The following is an 18,206-nucleotide window of genomic DNA, read 5'->3' on the forward strand; positions in this document are numbered from 1 at the left end:
GCAAAGAAGGTCTCCAGGCTCAGAGCTCTGACCTCAGAGCTCCTCCCCCATACTGTAGTCTATAAGATAAGGTTCAGTTGAGACCGCACCGGGCCTTCCAGCCCAAGGTGGTTACCCAGTCTCATTGGACCAATCATATATTCTCCCCAGGTTTCCCCGAACCACACAGTTCGGAGGGGAGGAGAAGACAGCACTCGCTAAAACATGAGTGGGGCCCTGGCTTCTCTATCAGATCGCCGGAGAGCGACGCAGCTCTTCCTCACAGTATCCGGCCGGATGAAAGGTTCACCGGTCTCTGCCCAGCGCAATTTCCTTGGGAATAATTTCCTGCATCGCGTTCGGCCACGAACAGGTAAAGGTACCGCTTCCGAATGCCACAGATCACCCAACAGAGCTCAAGCTCCAGCTACAGCCTCCCTAGTGGAAGTGCTAGGGTAGGGCATCTGCAAAGCGGCTGGCAGTGCATACCTTCACGTCCCACCACGCCTCTGTCTAAGGCACGAGAAGGAGTGGGCTTCAGCAGGGCTGGGCTGCAAGCAGCTCACTGCTAACTCCTACCCATCTCCAAAGGTATTGCTTGTTACTCACCTATAGTGGAATGGACATGAGCAAGCACTCGAAGAAGAAAACAAGGTTACTTACCAGTAACTTCGAGATGTGTTGCTCATGTCCATTCCACAATCTACCCTCTGTCCCCGCTGCCGGAGTTGGCAGAAAGAAGGGACTGAGAGGGCATAGGACCAGCAGCATCTCATATACCGCGGCATGTGCGTGCGGTTCCAGGGGTGCTGGAGCCGGCCCTACGGGATATGCTAAGGGGAAAAAAATTCCGGTAGCCATGCACGGAGGTGTGCACTCACCTATAGTGGAATGGGCATGAGCAACACATCTCGAAGAACAGCAGTTACTGGTAAATAACCTTGTTTTTTGCTGGTATAGCTGCGTCTATGCTATGGGCTTTTGCTAGCACAGCTATGTTGGGAGGGAAAAAATCACAATTCTTCACACCCCCAATCAATAAAACTATGCCGACAACTGCCTGCTAGTGAGGACATAGTCTTACGCTACAATGTGAGGTGCCTTTATATCGGTATAACTGCATCCACACTAGGGGTTTTAGCACTATAACTATATCCGTTAAAAAGACACACACACACACCCCATACCAACATAGTTTTGCCAGTACAACTTTAAGTGTAGACAAGGCCTTGGATTCAGGAGGCTTGTCTGAATGTAGCACAAAGGAAACTAAATCACAGCATGGGTGCGCACACACTTGCCCCACCCTTTCCATTTGTGTGGAAGAGCTCAGGTGTCAGTGGATCATGCTAGCCCCAGACCATCCACTCCAGAGTTTGTGACTCCAGTCAGGCTAGAATCTAAGAGGAAGCACTGAAGGCAGGGACCAGCCCATTGGAGCCTCTGTGGCACTCCAATGTATCCTGACCCGCCTCTGCCACAACAATGGAGCCATGCTGCTGAACTTCCTTCTATAGCCAATGCCCCCACGGTTCTAATCAAGGAGCGAGAAAGTGCCTACGTTAATACCAACTTGGCCCTGACTCCCGCATAGGGGCTTCTGTAGCATTAGTAACATAGGTGTAATCATTGGGGGAGGGAGGAAATGAGGGGCACATGGTCTCCCTTACCCATGCACATTTTACTATCCCCGTTTAGGCCCCTATCTGGGTGCCAGGAGCACCAATGCTTTCTCGCTCCTTGTCCTGTTTTCACACCTCTTCTAACAGAGTTACACTGCTGTTTAATGGAAGAGGAAGAACAAGGATACAGAGGCAGCACTCTCTTCCTCCATGTCCTCCCGTTGCATAGATTGGGTGGGTTTTCACCTATCACGGCCTGTGGAGACAAGTTGGGCCACTGACAGTAAATTATTTAATACATGATTATTCTTTATTCCCATAGATGATGTTGTGACTACAGACTATTGGCTGCCTTGCCTTGCTATGCTCCCTCATATGGACAATATCTAACCCATCCTGGAAATCTGCCTTCCACCAGCTTCAGAGAACTCCAGAATCCCATCTGTTATGACTGGTGCACCTTGAAATTCCTGCTGTGTTGGAAGACCAGAGTCAATATGGTAATCCCTGCACATGGGTTGATTTTGCCATGTAGTTAGGACCGAACCACAATTTAAAATATTCCCTAAACAGCACTACAACCCGACTGACGCCCATGGACTGTTTCTGTTTATATAACAAGAAAGAACTCTTATTTGGACCAGGGTAGGGAATTGCTGTGTTGTAACATGATCGGAATTACTGGATAGATAGGAGTAAATCTCCTCAGCATCCTCCTGAGTCATATTTCAATGAATAAGACATCTGACTGCTCAGCACCCAAATGTGCTACTTGTGTAAGTCCTGGAGTCCACCAGATGGCATTGCCTACTCACTCAGGAGGTGATCTGCCTGCTTTCTCATGCTTATCCCTTGCCGCAGCCTGCAGGCAACCTTCTGCTGCTCTTACTTTCTCTCCTGTAAAAACAACTAACAATTTTAATTTCAGTAGGCATTGTTAGTCTTTAAAGTGCTGCAGAACTCTCGTTGTTTTTGCTGTATACACACTAACACAGCTACCACTCTGAATTTCTCTCCTGTAAATCTCTCTTTTGAAACAGAGCTTCCCTCACAGCTTTGATTCTGACTTTCTTTTCCTCTTGGCTGTGTAAAAAATAAAGGACTCAGTAGTGCAGTCTTCACTTGGTTCGTCTGTAGGTAGTAGGGTGCCATGGAAATTAGAGAAACAAATTAAGGACAGTAATTGGAGAAGGAAGGTGAATGAGCTACTGTCTTGGTGGGTAGGTGGAAGGAGGGGGAGAGGTAACTGACTAAACAGTGTATTTTTAATTTGCCTTGTATGAATCTATTGGTGGATCTTAGCGAGGCAACAGGAGTGAAGTAATATCTTTTATTGGACCAACTTCTGCTGGTGACAAAGAGACACACTCGTGAATCACACAGAGCTCTTCTTCAGGTCTTGGAAAGGTACTCCCAGCTTCATAGTTAAATGCAAGGGGGAACAGATGAACACCCCCACAGTCACAGGGCCACTCTATCTTAAATAACTTGAGTTCTGTGGCACTTTAAAGACTACCAATTTTCATTTCAGCAGGCATAAGCTTTCGTGAGCCTCAGCTCACTTCCTCAGATGCAGTTGGTAGAAATAATACAGCAAAATATTTCTACCAACTGCATCTGAGGAAGTGAGCTGAGGCTCACGAAAGCTTATGCCTACTGAAATGAAAATTGGTAGTCTTTAAAGTGCTACAGAACTCAAGTTGTTTTTGCTGTATACAGACTAACACGGCTACCCCTGTGGAACTCTTCTATCTTGAATGGTTCTTTACAGTTTGTGCTATTCCTTATGCTAAACAGTCTGTTCTCCAATCCTACCCAAACCCAGTTTACTTTGGCCTCTGACTTTGTGCATATCCTTTAAGCAGTTATCACAGCTCTCTGTTTATTATGGGAGTAATGTCTAAGCAGATATCTGCCTGGAAACCACTGTCAGCTTTAGATGAGAATATACGTAGTACTATATTTCCACCAGGATTTATGCAGGGTAAACCACCTGAGGGTGCTATTTCTCTATATAGTGTAGCTCTGCTGTACCATTTAAGCCACCGTTAGGTGCTGAAACCACCACCAAGAATTTTATGTTTGCTGGAGCCCTGCACATGGCTCTCCAGCCCGGTTTGAATAAGATGCTGGGAAATGTAGTGATTAAGAAGATAATAATGAGCCACTTGTCCTGAAAATTGAAAAAAGACAATTTAAAGCCCAAGAGGTATAGACAGACTTTGTGCTCTGCTAGTTCCCCACTGGATTCTCTCTTTAACAATGCTGTAAGGCTGAATGGGTAATGGGGGGGTCTGACGCAGATTTGGCCTGTCATAAGGTGGAATCCATTGTGTCCACAGAAAAACCCTCCAATCCTTCTGCCATTCATATTCATTCAGCATGCTGAGGCTTTGGAGTGCTGGGTTTTTGTGACTATTTATTTTTTGTTATTAATTAAGAAATGCAATCATGTCCTTTTCTCTTGCTGGCATAGTCATGCGGTTGTTTATTAATGTTGGTAAACAGGACCCAAGGAGTCTCAGAATATGTCACTTCTGTGGGATAAGTGATGACAGATTAGCACAGTGACCATTTCCGATGGCACACAAGCACAGGCCTTTTCCCTGCAAGGCACAGCAGGCACCATAAGACTGTTACGCTCCAGTGTAAGTGTGAGCAGACGCTACCCCTGAATGCTAGTACGATGAAGCATGTGGCATTACTCCTCTGCATTGAAGCAGCAATTAAGTCTCAAGCCCTCTGCCTGAGCACTTCCTTCCTCTCAGTAATGCAATGTAATAAAGGGGGTGTGGGTTAGGCGGAAATGAGTATATCAGAGGAGACATCTAGTTCAGGGTATTCTCAGCTTACAAAGAAGGTGCATAGGTATTGGCTCCCTACTTGACTTTACTTCTGCTACTAAGCAGGGGCAACATAGCTGCTCAGCCAGGTGCTCAGTAATGCATGGTCACCTTTCTTTGTGATTGCTGTTCTTGGTTTTATAAATGCAACACTTAACAGCTGTGCATTATTCAGGCGGGTGCTAACCACATGGACCCGGTGCAACTGCATGGGTTTTACATGGATACAGAATTTGTAATAATAGGAAATAACGCTGTGCTGGCAGGGAGATGGGAGTCGGTAAATTCATACTAGAAGTGGGTAAAATAGTCACAAGAAATTCAAAATCTTTGTGTCTTGAACATTTTTGCAAAATATTTGTGCTAAAATAGGATCCTTATCTAGTGGAAGTTGTACAAGTGAAAGTTTTCACTGCAAAGTTGCTTATCCCAACTGGTCATTTTGCAACATTTTATACAAAAAGGAAATTTCAGAGCATGAAAACAAGGGAAATGTTTTTATATGTTCTAAAATTTCACTCTCTCTTACACAATCACTATTTTTATCCAGGCATTCTGCTGGCAATGTTTCCTTGCCTTGTGCTTCATGGATTTCTGTAAACATAAGCAAACCACAAAGCTTTCTAATACTTACAAACACCTAATGAAGGAAAGTTTCACTTGTTCAGCCAATGTAATAGAACACAGAAGTGCCATAAAGGGAACCAAGGGCCACATAGGGGACAGTTTCTTACCATGAATTAGTCACCCATGGTGAAATCCTAGTTCTACCGAAGTCAATGGCAAAACCCTCATTGACTTCAGTGTGACCAAGATTTCTCCTACAGATCACATCAGTTGTGAGAATAGCTGACAACCATCCTTTGTTTAGACTTACTGAATGTAATGCACCTACTTTGTTTCTAAGCAGCTATCCCAATTCAGTGGATGTATTGTACATCAGGGGGTCAGTTAAAGCATATTCTGCTAGGCAACCATTAGTGTGGCTGTTACAGGTTGTCAGACCTGCTGGAGAGAAGACTGTTTCACTTGCTTATAGAAGAGAATAATATTTTCAGTTGCTAAGTTTCTCTTCCTATGAGACATTTGATATTAGTCCTGTAAGGGAGTTTCTAGTTCAAGAAGAAAAACGTCAGATCTTGTAAGTGGCATTTTTTCTTGCCTTTCTTGATATCTTTTTTGATATCTGAGTTGTAGTGTTAGAGATCACAGGATCTCAGCCTTTTTTCACCTGTGCCCTCACTACCTTCTTTTTTATTCTCAAGCTAATTATACCACGCCTGGGGCAGAGGAGAAATTTGTCTTCAGTCCACAAACATTTGATAACAGGACATTTCAAAACCACAACAAAATGTATGATTGTTGGTATAGTCAGTTCTGGGTTGTGGCTGAGCTGAGCTCAGTGCTTACTAGATTTCTCGGGGGCCAGGAACTATTCCGGATTCATGTAACTTATGCCCCGGCTACTGCGGTGTTCAAGGGATTGCCTGGCAAGCAGGAACCTCTGGAATTTAGAGCATTCGGGCCACACACCTTCTCTTCTCTCCTGGGGCCATTCTATGCCACAAGCAAATCCCTGTGTAAATGGGGGGACTGGTTTTCCCTGGTGGGGAGATTTGGCTGGTTCTTGCTGTGTAAAGGGGCTGGGGAGTAGCCCAAAGTCATCACCTAACTACTCCATATTTTTAACCTTCAAAACATTCTTTTCACAGACACAAAAGCCAGAGGTGCAAGGCCAGATCCTCAGCTGGGATTAGTTGGTGTAGTTCTGTAATCAAAGCCAATTAACACCAGGCATCAGACACTTGGGAGCTCTCTGTTTTTAGGGCATGGGAGGTGGATCACACAGGAAGTGCTAGTCTCGGAGCTGAGGAGCATTTTTGGAAGTGGGAAGTTACCACAGGCAAGAGTTCTGACCTTGCCCCGAGATACTCTTCCCTGATCCCCAGTACTGCCCCAATCTACCTTTTTGCTACTATTTACGGCCAACCTTGGACAGCACTTGGGGAGTCCCATCACTGTCAATTCCAGGTGTTCCAAAAGTCATGAGCCTGGCTTAAAAACACGAGGCTTTCAAAAGAGAATACATGCGGCGTTCATTTTATTTGTCTCCTGGTAACTGAGCCTTTAGGATACATTTGGGTCACATTTCCACGCTAGGCTCTGCAACCACAAGGCAAGAGTGTTAATCCCCGCCCCCATTTTTAAAAAAAACTAAAGTTGAGATTCTCCCATAATCACGTGCTTCCAGGACATGGGAGTTTATAAAAAAAACACCAAGTCTTACGAGAGTTGGCAACGCTTTCAGGCTAGCTGGGAAGGCATGTCCACAGCAGTGACTGAAGTCCCAAGCAGAGGACAGCTGGGAGGCAGTGGCGTACCATGGGTCTCCAGTGCCCGTGGGCCAAGCCTACATTTGCACCCCCCACCTCATGCGCCCCCCCGTGCAGGGCAGGGGGGGGGTCCTAGCGCCGCCCCTCAGCTGTCCCAGAGAGGAGGGGTTCTGTATCTGTGAGGGGGAGTGTTAGGCCTTGGGAGGAGAGGGGCAAATGCAGGCTTGGCTCCGCCCCTCCCCCCATTTACCTGCCAGCACTGCAGCACAGGAGTGGGAGCAGCCACCCCTCAGCCTCCTGCACCCCCTGTCCATCGTGAAGGGCCAGCCCAGTGCCCCTCAACCCCCCACACTTACCTGCCACTCCAGCCCCACAGCCCGTCAGATGGGGTCGTCTGGCCCCCCTCCGCCCCTCCATCAGTACCCCACTGCTGGGAAGCAAAGAGGCCCGCCCAGATCCTGTGCCATATTTAGGTTACTAACAATCACTGAAATCAATAGAAGTTAGGATCTTGGCCAGAGTTGCTAGTGCACGTCTATCAGGGAAGGGGAAATTAAATCAACACTGGAGGCTTTAATGGGGTGCTGAGCTGCAGGTGAGTGATATTGTGGTGGAGATGAAGGGTGAAGAAGGAGACTGGATCAGCAGTTGTGGGAGGGTCAGGGTGTGGTGCTTGGGGTGGGGGAGGATGAACTGAGGACATGAACTGATCATCTGTAGCTTCTCTAAAGGGTTTCAGTGTTTTAGTTATGTAAAGTGACAACAAGGTTTCGGGCAGAAACACCCTCCACTGACATTTATTTAATCCAAAGTAGTTCATACACAAGAGAAAAATGTTAATTTCCAGGCTCTCATTATTTAAGGCTCGGCTCTTAAGATTTTGTGTTTGTAAAGATGTCAGGAAAGACACAGCACATTTAAACCAATGTATAGGTCAATGGTTAGCTAATTTCTAGATGAATGACAAAGGAAACAGATTGCATCAAGACTGCTGTTTTCACTTCCTTTTCTGAGGAGGTATACATACTGCCTGAAAAAGAGCATCAACGCCAGTGCATAATCTGCCCCAGCAAGGATGGGCAACTGGGTAGTGAATGAGGGACTTTCCATCCTTGTCATTGTAAGTACAATACCTTACTGTGATTCATATTGATAAAGCCCTGGCTGGGATGATTTGGTTGGGGTTGGTCCTACTTTGAGGAGGGGGTTGGACTAGATGACCTCCTGAGGTCCCTTCCATCCCTAATCTTCTATGATTCTATGATACCTGGCCACAGATGGTGTCAGAACTGAAATATGCTGATCATTTTGTGTCAGTTTTAACCTATCTGTTGCTGTGGCGATGGGTAAGCAATAGACCCTGAAGAGAATTACTACTAAGAAACTCTGGGTGAAATCCTGGTCCCCCTGAAGTCAGTGGGAGTCCTGTCATTGACTTCAATGGGGGCCAGGTTTTCATTCTGTATTTTAAGTCTCATTTGTTTGTGAATGTAAGCATATGAGTTTTTGGATGGGATGGTGATCACAGTATGAGAGAGAGCAAATAATGTTACATTCCAGTGTAAACTCTGTGAACATAAGAAAAGAAATACCGTACCGCACTAGCTAGAGATAAATGCTAATGAAACAAGGTTCTATAATGTACAGTGCTCAGTGGTAGGCTCTCTGTAGCTGAGTGGCAGATTCTAGCGTTCTGCTTGTGGGGAGCCTTTGTTAAGACCTGCTGTGCTTGACTCTTGCATCAATATGAAGTGAAAATAATACTATGTCATTCTAACCAGTGGGTTCCATTAGCACCAGGCAGGATAAGTGGTTGGAATCCCTCTCATATGTAGAGGAGCTAGGACAGGGGTTCTCAAACGTTTTTTTTTCTGGGACTCCCTTTGAAAATATTTCAGGCTGTGATGCCCTCCACAAAAACATGATGACCCCCCCCCTCCCCATGCCATGCCACCCTTACTTCTGCACTGCTGCTAGGGGTGGTGATGCCTTCAGAGCACCCGGTCAGCAGCCACTGCTCTCCGGCCACCCATCTTCGCAGGGTTCTCTCTGTCAGCCATGCACGGCATGTCACGACCCTCCCCCCTCCATGTTAACCTCGTGACCCCGTGAGGGGTCCCAACCCCGTTTGAAAACCCCTGAGCTAGGGTCTGGGACAGAGAGATCATCCTGGAAAAGCCATGCTTGGAGCGGAAAACTTAGATGGCAGTTTAATAATTTCATGTTTTATTTGATTTATCAATAAAAGCCAAACGCCCCAAAACACTGGGTTCAAACTACACAGTGTGTGTGTTCACCTGTGTATATATACACACCAACACACACATACTAGAAGCAGGATGTGAATTCAACCTGATTCCTGTTATGTTCCTATATTATCCTTTTAAACAATTGATTGCTAGCTAAATATATTTTCAAATCTGTCTTGATATATAGTGTAATTTTGAGAAATAGCAGATTGATTCTATATTTTCAAAAGAGTTACTACAGCATGACGCTGATTTTTAGATTTGCCTTCCTAACTTCTTAAAATAATGTAATAATGCTGATGATGTGCAATAGGTTTATTAAATGAATAGCCATAAACTAGTCTAGAATATCATAGGTCCTGATCTTGCAAATACTTTTGAATATACTTAATTTTATACACCGGAGTAGTCCCACTGAAATCAATGCTCAGGTGCCTATAATTAAGAATGTGAGCAAGTGTTTGCAAGAGCAGGGCCTTAGTCTACCTGAGGCAAAAGAAACGATACTTTCATATTTAAAAGCTCAGCTGTTCATTTTTAACCTTGGGTTTTTTCATATTAAAGGGCTTGTTTTAAGAAAATTAATTAATTAATGATACAAAAGTTATAGATATTTAATTCTGTAATAACAGTACCTATAACTAGTCAAGGAATTGTTGCCAGATGTTATAAGAGCTAATATTCTGTACACCAAAAGGGAAAAAAGTAGAGTTAGAACTGACACGTCTGTGGTGGCTGAAATGTGAACTTGTGTCGTCAGAAATGGATTGTGCCTGCCATTTACTGTTAATTACTGTCCCTAATGATGTCAGTAGCTAGTACACCTTTAAAAATGGAGTGTGGACATCCTGATGGCTTGAAAGTCAATGTTTGTGCTGTCCTGGTCAGTGCCTCCAGTAAGCAGAAGCTCACAGGAGCTGAGCTCTGGCATGTTTCCCACAAGAGCTGAATATTAGCTGAATTAAAACAAAAGTGCCTTTTCACTAGAGTAAGGAAAATGAGGAGTTATTTGAAATAGACTGAAAGAAAAATAAGGAAAAATGTAGAGACAGAAATAAGCCAAGGGAACACTTCTTTAGAAAGTCCTATGGGAACAGAGTTCAGCGCTATTCACTGCTACATTATTATATGCTACTTAACTTAGGTGTTATTCCCCTGGTAGGACTTGTAATGCAGCCTTAGGAGTTCTTCTGAACTTTTCTTCGTGCACTTTGACTATAATAGACATCCAGGGCCTGACTCTCCTATCACATATTCCAGTTTTACAATTCAGTGGTGTCACGCCTGCTTTACCCTAACATAAGCGGGAGGAGAAACAGGCCTTCAGGGTCTAGGTTGGCTCCAGGCTCCAACACAGTGCTCATAGGGGCCAGGGGCCCATGCAGAATCAAACCTGAAGCTTTAGGGTAGGGGTGAGGGAGTGTGGCTCTATAATTTCTACCATCCCTAATCTCCAGTAGGAGATTTGATTCATCCCCACTCTCTGCTCCCCCTTCCCATGTTTGCCACCTGATAAATCCACCTGGAGCAGGGCACAGGGGTGCAAGGTGCCCATAACCCCAGCTGTTTCCCTATAGGTCCTGAAGTCAAACAACTATCTCCAAAACTGGGTAGGGGCAGGCCAAAGGGAAATGTACCAATGCAGTGAGACTTGCTGGGTTGTGTGTGCTGGCAGGGGACTCAGACTGATCCTATAGCTATCCTCTTCCTGTAGAAACTGTGGGAGGGTGATCACAGTTAAGCCACCCCAGCCCTTTGGCACAGCTTCAACCCCTTACTCCCACGAGGGGGAATCGGACTGAAGACCTGCCATTAATAATGGTCATCAGCTCAACCACACACACATGGCCTCAGTGTCACATGTGCCTCACAGAATCATAGGCCCCTAGCACCTGATCTAAAGAGGACTCTTGGTAAGCTGTTGCAGTTCTATGGCTTATTTCCTTCATAGGCTACAATCTTGAGAGGGTGGTCTAATCACACACACTCTAGGTCTGATGTTTATTCCATCCAGTTCGGGGCACAGGTACATGTATATGTTAGCCAGTATGTTACACTGTGTGGTCTTAGGGAGGATATTTGTAGCCCAGTTAGCTGTAGGGTTATTCCACTACAGTATGTGCCTGGACAGGGAGGAGGGGATTTACCTGGGTGGGAAATAAATAGAATGAAAGGGTAGTTAAAAAGAACTCTTGCCTGTTCTTAGCACAAAATAATAATAATAAAAAAACCTTACTCACTGCCCCTGGGGAAATGGCAGCCTCCATTATATTAAAGAGATAAACAGGGGTGAAGATGTATAGATTTTAAGGCCAGAAAGGCTCATTAGATCATCTAGTCTAACCTCCTGCATATCACAGGCCATAGATTTTCATCCACTAAATCCTGCATTGAGCCCAAGTTGTGTTTAACTAAATATCTTTTGATTCCATCCAATAATGTATTTTTCTCATTTTTCAGCTTGTGTGGTTGGGATTAAATGTCTTCCTTTTTTGGTGGTACTACAGAGTATATGATGTTCCACCCAAATACTACTATAGCAGAGAGCTTCTTGGGGTAAGTACAGCACATGTGTTACCATGGCATGTACTGAACAGATTCGATTTTAACTAAGCCTTCCTATTTTGTCCTCAATTCTATTTGGCTGAGAAAGCATCAGGCTGTCACTTGGAAAATCAGGGAGTAGTTCAACACTCATGTATAAACAGATAATTGAACACACACGTTGAGGCTGGTGCTTTCAAACAGAAAAATGGAATGCTGAGCAGACAGATCCCATTTTGGAGATGTCTTCCAGGAAGATTCACACAATTAAAAAAACAAAACACAAATCGTGACTGCTTTATTAAGCAGAAGCTGTGCAAAGCATGGCCCTGGAATTAAAAAAAGGTTACCTTAATCATTTTTTTCATAGAATCATTTTTCTATCCTGAAGTGAATAGTTTTCACAGCTGTTTGCCCACAAGACTAGTTGTCATATATGATTATATCAAAATATATCTGATATAGGACCCTGGAGTACCAAACGTAATCCAATTGGCTGAGGCAGGTCATGTGACCTATTGTAAACTAGTTTCCAAACGTTTCCAATCACATTACCATATTAGGTGTGATGAAACTGATTGTTGCTTCAGCCAATTTGTGAGATGCTGCAAGAGATCCAAACCAAGCTGATTTATATTAGTATTTTTATATCCTATAGAGAAGTCAGTGATGGGGATTGTTCAGATTTAAAAAAAAATTGTCATGGCAGAACCTCATTATTGCAAAAATAACTACTGGCTTTCAGTCATAAAACAAAACAATGTTTTCCACAGTTACTGATTTGGTTCAACAAAGCTGGGAATCTTGCTCTTGCTTTCACATTCAAATATATTAGTCAAATTCTGCTCTAATTTATAAAGGTGTAACTCCCTTTAAAATTGTGCTTGTGTAACTGAAAGTAGAATTTGTCCAAAGTTACTCAATGTGACAGGAGATTTAGAAACTGTTCATCCATCCTTAATAAAAAAAAATGCAAGCTTCTTTATCTCCTTTTTTGATGTTCTTTGTCCAAGTTATAAATCTGAAACAATGAGGGATCTGATGATCAATATTGAGTTTTCTTTTAAAATGGGACCACTATGAGAAGAAAGAGAAACCTGTATTTACAAAAAATCTTTGGACTAAATCTAATCCTGTTTTCTTTCTTGAATATACATATTATAAGATACAATTTCCTAGTATGCTGTACCCCTGTTCATATTCCTCCCTACCAATCTTCAATGAGACCACATTCTAATAGTCATCAGATGGGAGACTCTGCTAACTGGTTACATCTGCTTTGCGTTTGGCCTCTGTTGTCAGACCTAACAGCGAGCCTTTAAAATAATGAGATGATTTAAACACTGAAAAGAGAAGCAAGATTTTATTTGAAGTAATCTCTATGCTGCTATATATGTGGTCAACCGTTCTGTACAGAGCAGTACTGTACTTGGATGAAATCTAAATGACATGAATAAACTCCTTAATTCCCATTAGTACTAAGGCTAAGTGTAAAGAAGCTTTAGGGTGGGTCAGAGTCAGGACTAAGGGTACATGTACACTACAGCTGGGCACGTGACTCCCAGTCTGGGTAGCCAGGCATATGCTAGCTCGACATATGCTAGCTGCTTGAACTAGCATGCTGAAAATAGCAGTGTGGATGTTGCAGCATGGGCTAGGCCCAAGGTTGGATTTGGGGGGAAGAGGGAGTCAGATGGGCTTGTGCTTGGGTGGCTAACCTGTGCTGCCACCCATGCCATGATGGCTGCACTGCTATTTTTAGCATGCTAGCTCAAGCAGAGCTAGCACATATCTGTCTGCGCAGGCTGGGAGGCACCCTCCCAGCTGCAGTGTAGACATACCCTTTTAGTCTACATGATATACTGTATTGATATTGCCCTATGTTACATTAAATTACAGTCTGCCTTGGCTTGGGCACGAGCACCTGCGGCCTGTCTGAATTTCAACTGCTTGTTGATTCTGCTGCCAGTCTGTCGAAACCTGCTCTCCTTCCTCAGAGGATCCAGTGCGGTAAGATGAAGAAAGACTTTCAGAACACTTACGAGATAGCAGCCCACACAGATAATGCTTAGCTTGAGTTCCCCAAATGTATCTTCCTTTCTACATGCCCCTTTTCAGAAGTAATGGAGTCCAGAGTTTTGCCATGGAACAAAAGTGAGAGATATACACTAAGAACAACTAAATTACAAAGCCATCACTTTCGAAACAGCATCTCTGGATTTGCACCCACTGATGCTAGAGATGAATTTGGCCCATGGCTTCTAACTTTGTGCCTGCAATTTTGAAAGAAAGAAAAAAAAATATTTTCAAAAATTGCTAGCGTTGGATTTTCACACTTGGTCCTTCCATTACATTCTCCTTTCTTCTCTGCTGTATGTGGTTCACACCAGACTTCAGCCTGAAATGGCTTAACAGTCTTATGACCTTCTTTGGCCTACTGAGTACAGGTGTAATAGGCTGCACATGAGAAGCACCACTAAGGAAGAGTACCACTAAGTGGTATTCCGTGCTAGGTGAAATTGTGAGTGGTCTTCCATGGTAGCCCTCACCAGAGCACATGGCAGCAATCTAGTATGATAGTGACAAAGACATGGATAACTGAGAGGAAAATATCCTGTCCAAGCATAAATGGAAAAACGTACCCTTGGCTTCTACAGTAAAAGCTCCAAAAAGGAACATCAGCTTGCAAACCGTACTAACACAAAGTAACAACCTTACCAACACATAGATGAGGAAGGAAATACCATCTCATCATTTCCCCTCCTAGCCCTTTCCTATCACTCAACTTTATCTGAATTGCACTTGTTCACCTTGTTCTCATTCAAGACCTCTGGCAGGCACTGGGAAACTAAAGATACTACCCTATCCTGGTCCAATGAAAGAGAAACACGGAACTGAGTGTCACCCTGCCATTGATGTTGTTTCCGTGCAAAACATCTTATTGTCCCTCTTCTTTTGTCCTGTACTCCTCAGCACAAGCACATACCTTTCCAGTGACTCCAGTTCAAAGTGTTGATTTAGATCTGTAAAGCCATATAAGGTTTCATGCCTTAGAGATGCCTTCCCTGCTTACATGTCATCCCAGAGATTGAGATCAATTGGGACTTTCTTATCAGGTTTCTCCAGTCCTCCTAGGAGGAATTTCTCAGTAGACGGCCCTCTGCCCAAGCTGTTGACCTAAAGACTGTGTTGCAAGGTTTGTCTAGGCCTTTGCATGAGGCTGGTGGGCTGGGTGTTATTTGTAGGCGAGAGGGGGTTCTTTTATATTTGAAGGATTTGTTTGTCTTAGTGATGTTTATAATAAATGTAGCTACAACAGGTCTTGTGAGTAAAATGAAAAATAAATGAGGAATTTGACCTTATCCTGCACTGTAACATGGGACATTCACCCACATCGCCACGTCACTACAAAATGCAGGAGAATTCAGCACAGTTTTTAGTTTCATGTCAAGAGTGACCCAGGACTCAAATAGCAGAGGTGTTTTTTGCTGGGCATTCTTCAGCGGACATGGCAGAGCTGTGTGGAAAAACCTTCATCAGCAACTGCTACATTATTCCTGGCTCAAGCTATAGCTGTTAGTGCCACTAGTTTCATGGGCAAATCTAGAAACTCAAAGAGTAAGAGACTGGGTCTTCCAGGCTAAAAATCTAATTTTAATACACGAAGCTCTTTTAATTTATAGGAGTTAAAATTGGAGTAAATATCCAGCCTCCATGTGTCTGTCATAACTTCATAAGCAATGGACTATAAAAGTTTCATTTCTCATTTTGCAGATAATTGTTCATTCCTAATGGTGTGTAACATTTATTTACTGCAAAAAGTATGTGTGAGGGGGAACCCATAGTTGAGAAAATCACAAAGATTATATAATTTTTTTCTTACACTTTTCCCAAAAACTGAACAGCACAATTGTTATGGGTTATCAGATGAAGTATCATTTAACAGCATGTAAAGTTATCTGGTCTTATCTCAGATAATATTTTATTCCAGCATTATATAGATTTAGAACTACATAGCACCTGATGCATAATCCAAAATTCCATTGATTTCATTAGGATCATGTGGATACTATGCAATCATGTAATTTAAAACTGTATCACAAAGCGTATGCACCAGGAGGTGAATTAAGATTTCACAGGCAACATTAAGACTGCTTGACTTTACAACCTAAATGTTCTTTTAATTTTTTTAATTAAATTTCCTAGATTAAAAAAAAAAAGAGAGAAATGGAAAAAAAAAAATCTACCCCCAGAATCTCAGTTATATGCTATGTGTTGTCAGCAGGGTATGAACTCAGGATTTTCACATCCCCAGTACAGACTGCTACCACTTGCGCTGAAGGGGTAACTGGTAGCAAGTGATCTTTTCTGTGTAATGGTCTCTAGAAGGGACCATGAGACACACCTTGCCAGCAGGTTATAAAACTCTTTGCTAGACAACGGTAGAATATTGAGCTTCAGGATTCCTGGGTATTGTTCCAGGCTCTAAGAGAAGAGTGTAGTCTAGTAGCTAGAAAAGTGGAGAAAGGTACCATAACCAAGTGTATCTATCTGAATGAAAGTATGGCTAAGAGGATGAGCTTTGAGTTTACCATATTAGAGTGCTAGGTTCTTTTTCCAACTCTCCCAGCAGTGCCCTTCTGCTTAATAGCTGTTGAAAAGTACATAAAAATATTAAAATCAGTCAGTGAAAGAGGTGGAATTTGAATTCCTGGGGCCAGATTCTCTGGTTTGCTCTATTCCCCTTCCATAAATGGAGCGGAGACTGCTTGCATCCACATAGCTTATGTAAAAACTGAACAGTACGTATTATTGTAGTCATGCAAAATTATTTTTCTGGGATAGTTCTTTCCCTGAACTGTGATAGATAGCTAGTATCAATCAAGATTAAAAGCCAACTCCTGGTGTTATAGAAGCCTTGAAATTGATTCCAATAAGACAAGGATTTAGTTTTAAATGGGATGGTTTGCTTCTAGTACTAAATTGCTCACGCACTCCTTGAGGTGTGCAGCTCATCCTATCTTATGTCCCTGTAAAGCTGTCTCTTTTCTGTCCTTATTCAACAGTTGGAGCAAATACTGCTTCCCTGCCCGCTGTCTGTAGCAGGGTGATGGGAGTTTCTTGTTGCCACACCCAGTTAACAAGTGCTGGAACCTGCAGGGAGCTGCAGATTCATTTCTGCTGACCATGTGGGGCTTGTGAATTGTCACCCTGACTGGGTTGGACTATAGGCCTAGATGAGGGAGCTAGGGCCCTGGAGAGGGAGATTGTAAAGTAGGACTCCTAGGGCAGTTGGAATTTATTTAATTTGAGACACTTTTCGTAACAAAGCTATATGTCAGGAAAAAGGGGATTTTTTTTATTTTATGCAAATAATTGTGTAACCCTTGATTGAAACAGGCTGGAGAATCCCCCCGTTTATGTGCTCTCGGACATTTTTCTAATTAAGTATATTCAGGAGATGTCAGCTGCATAAAACCCACTACAAAAAGAATGACTATATTCTTTCATGTGACTCCAAAATTCCCTAAAGAGTGGGCATCTTGCCAGCTGAAGCTTCACAGTGGGGTGAGGGTGGGGGAGTGTAAAAAAAGAAAAAACAGTGATGGTTCAATAACATTGCGCAAGAAGCCTTTCTCTAAAACCACAGAACCGTCAATGTATAATTGAAAGAAAAATTGAGTTCTCTATGTACAACCTACGTGGCAGGAATTCTGCTTTTTTTATTGAATCGACATATATTCCATCAAACATGGAAACGTGGAACTGCCATCACTGGGCTTCACAGATTGGCCTTTTAAAATAGGAAGTTAAAGGAGTCATAGGTCCTCTTTGCAACACCTGGAGACAGGCAGCCGGGAGGAACACTTTTCTATTACTCTGCCTTTTTCTTTTCTTTACAAAGTTTCCAATTATGTGTTAAAATAAAAAAGAATTGGAAGGCCCATCTCTCCCTCTGTTGTTACCACAGTGTAACTCTGTTGAAGTCAAAAGGGAAGCACTGGTGGGAGGAGGATTCGTCCCCTATTTTAGGTTACTGTAACAGCTAGAAAATAGTCAGACATGAGAACGGAGGTTAAATCAGTTTCCAAATGCCAGTCTGAAACTAGCTGAAAGCAGTTGCTTCCTGCTTCTATTTTTACATTTATTGGTATAATGGCTGTCCAAGATATATCAAGAAATGGATGGGCATGGAGGGCCAAATTCATGGCTGGTGTAACTCTATTTAAGGCAATGATGTTGCATCAGAAATGAATCGAGCCTGATTCTTTTTCCTCCCTTTCCCAGTTCTCTTCTGTCCCCAACCTCTCTTTGGTTTATTCCTGGAAGGTGGATGTGAGCAACCCTGCTTTATTGGTAAACAATCATAAGGGATCCTCTCAATTAGCTATAAAGTACTTGACTCATAAACACTCAGGACTTCTGTGCTTTCTTGAAAAAATATGCTTGTATTTTTAACAGATATCTTAAAAATAATCTGGTGTGTCCTATTTCCATGTCTAAATGTTTGTGTTAGACAGTTTGTATCATGTTTCCTGGTGATTGCTTTTCATAGTTGGCAAAGGGAGGACAATATAATGAATGCTTAGGAAGACACGACAGAGAAGGAGAACCCAGATAAGTATAGCCTTCAGC

General features: G+C 43.1%; 1 protein-coding gene across 2 annotated transcripts in view; it reads left to right on the top strand.

The window, feature by feature from the left end:
• Positions 1-7,852: 7,852 nt before the first annotated feature.
• CYBB (cytochrome b-245 beta chain) overlaps positions 7,853-18,206 on the top strand; it is a 31,033-nt gene continuing 20,679 nt past the window's right edge. The window contains exons 1-3 of one of the 2 annotated variants that reach the window (XM_067545301.1): positions 7,853-7,897; positions 11,487-11,582; positions 13,470-13,580. In XM_067545301.1, the coding sequence (XP_067401402.1) occupies positions 7,853-7,897; positions 11,487-11,582; positions 13,470-13,580 (252 nt within the window). Of the gene's footprint in view, positions 7,898-11,486; positions 11,583-13,469; positions 13,581-18,206 lie in introns of those variants that run through there. The other variant, XM_067545302.1, reaches the window with a different exon arrangement.

Source organism: Emydura macquarii, unplaced genomic scaffold (assembly GCF_026122565.2).
Source record: "Emydura macquarii macquarii isolate MOO-44397 ecotype Brisbane River unplaced genomic scaffold, CSIRO-AGI_Emac_v2 contig_1043, whole genome shotgun sequence".
NCBI lineage: Eukaryota > Metazoa > Chordata > Testudines > Chelidae > Emydura > Emydura macquarii.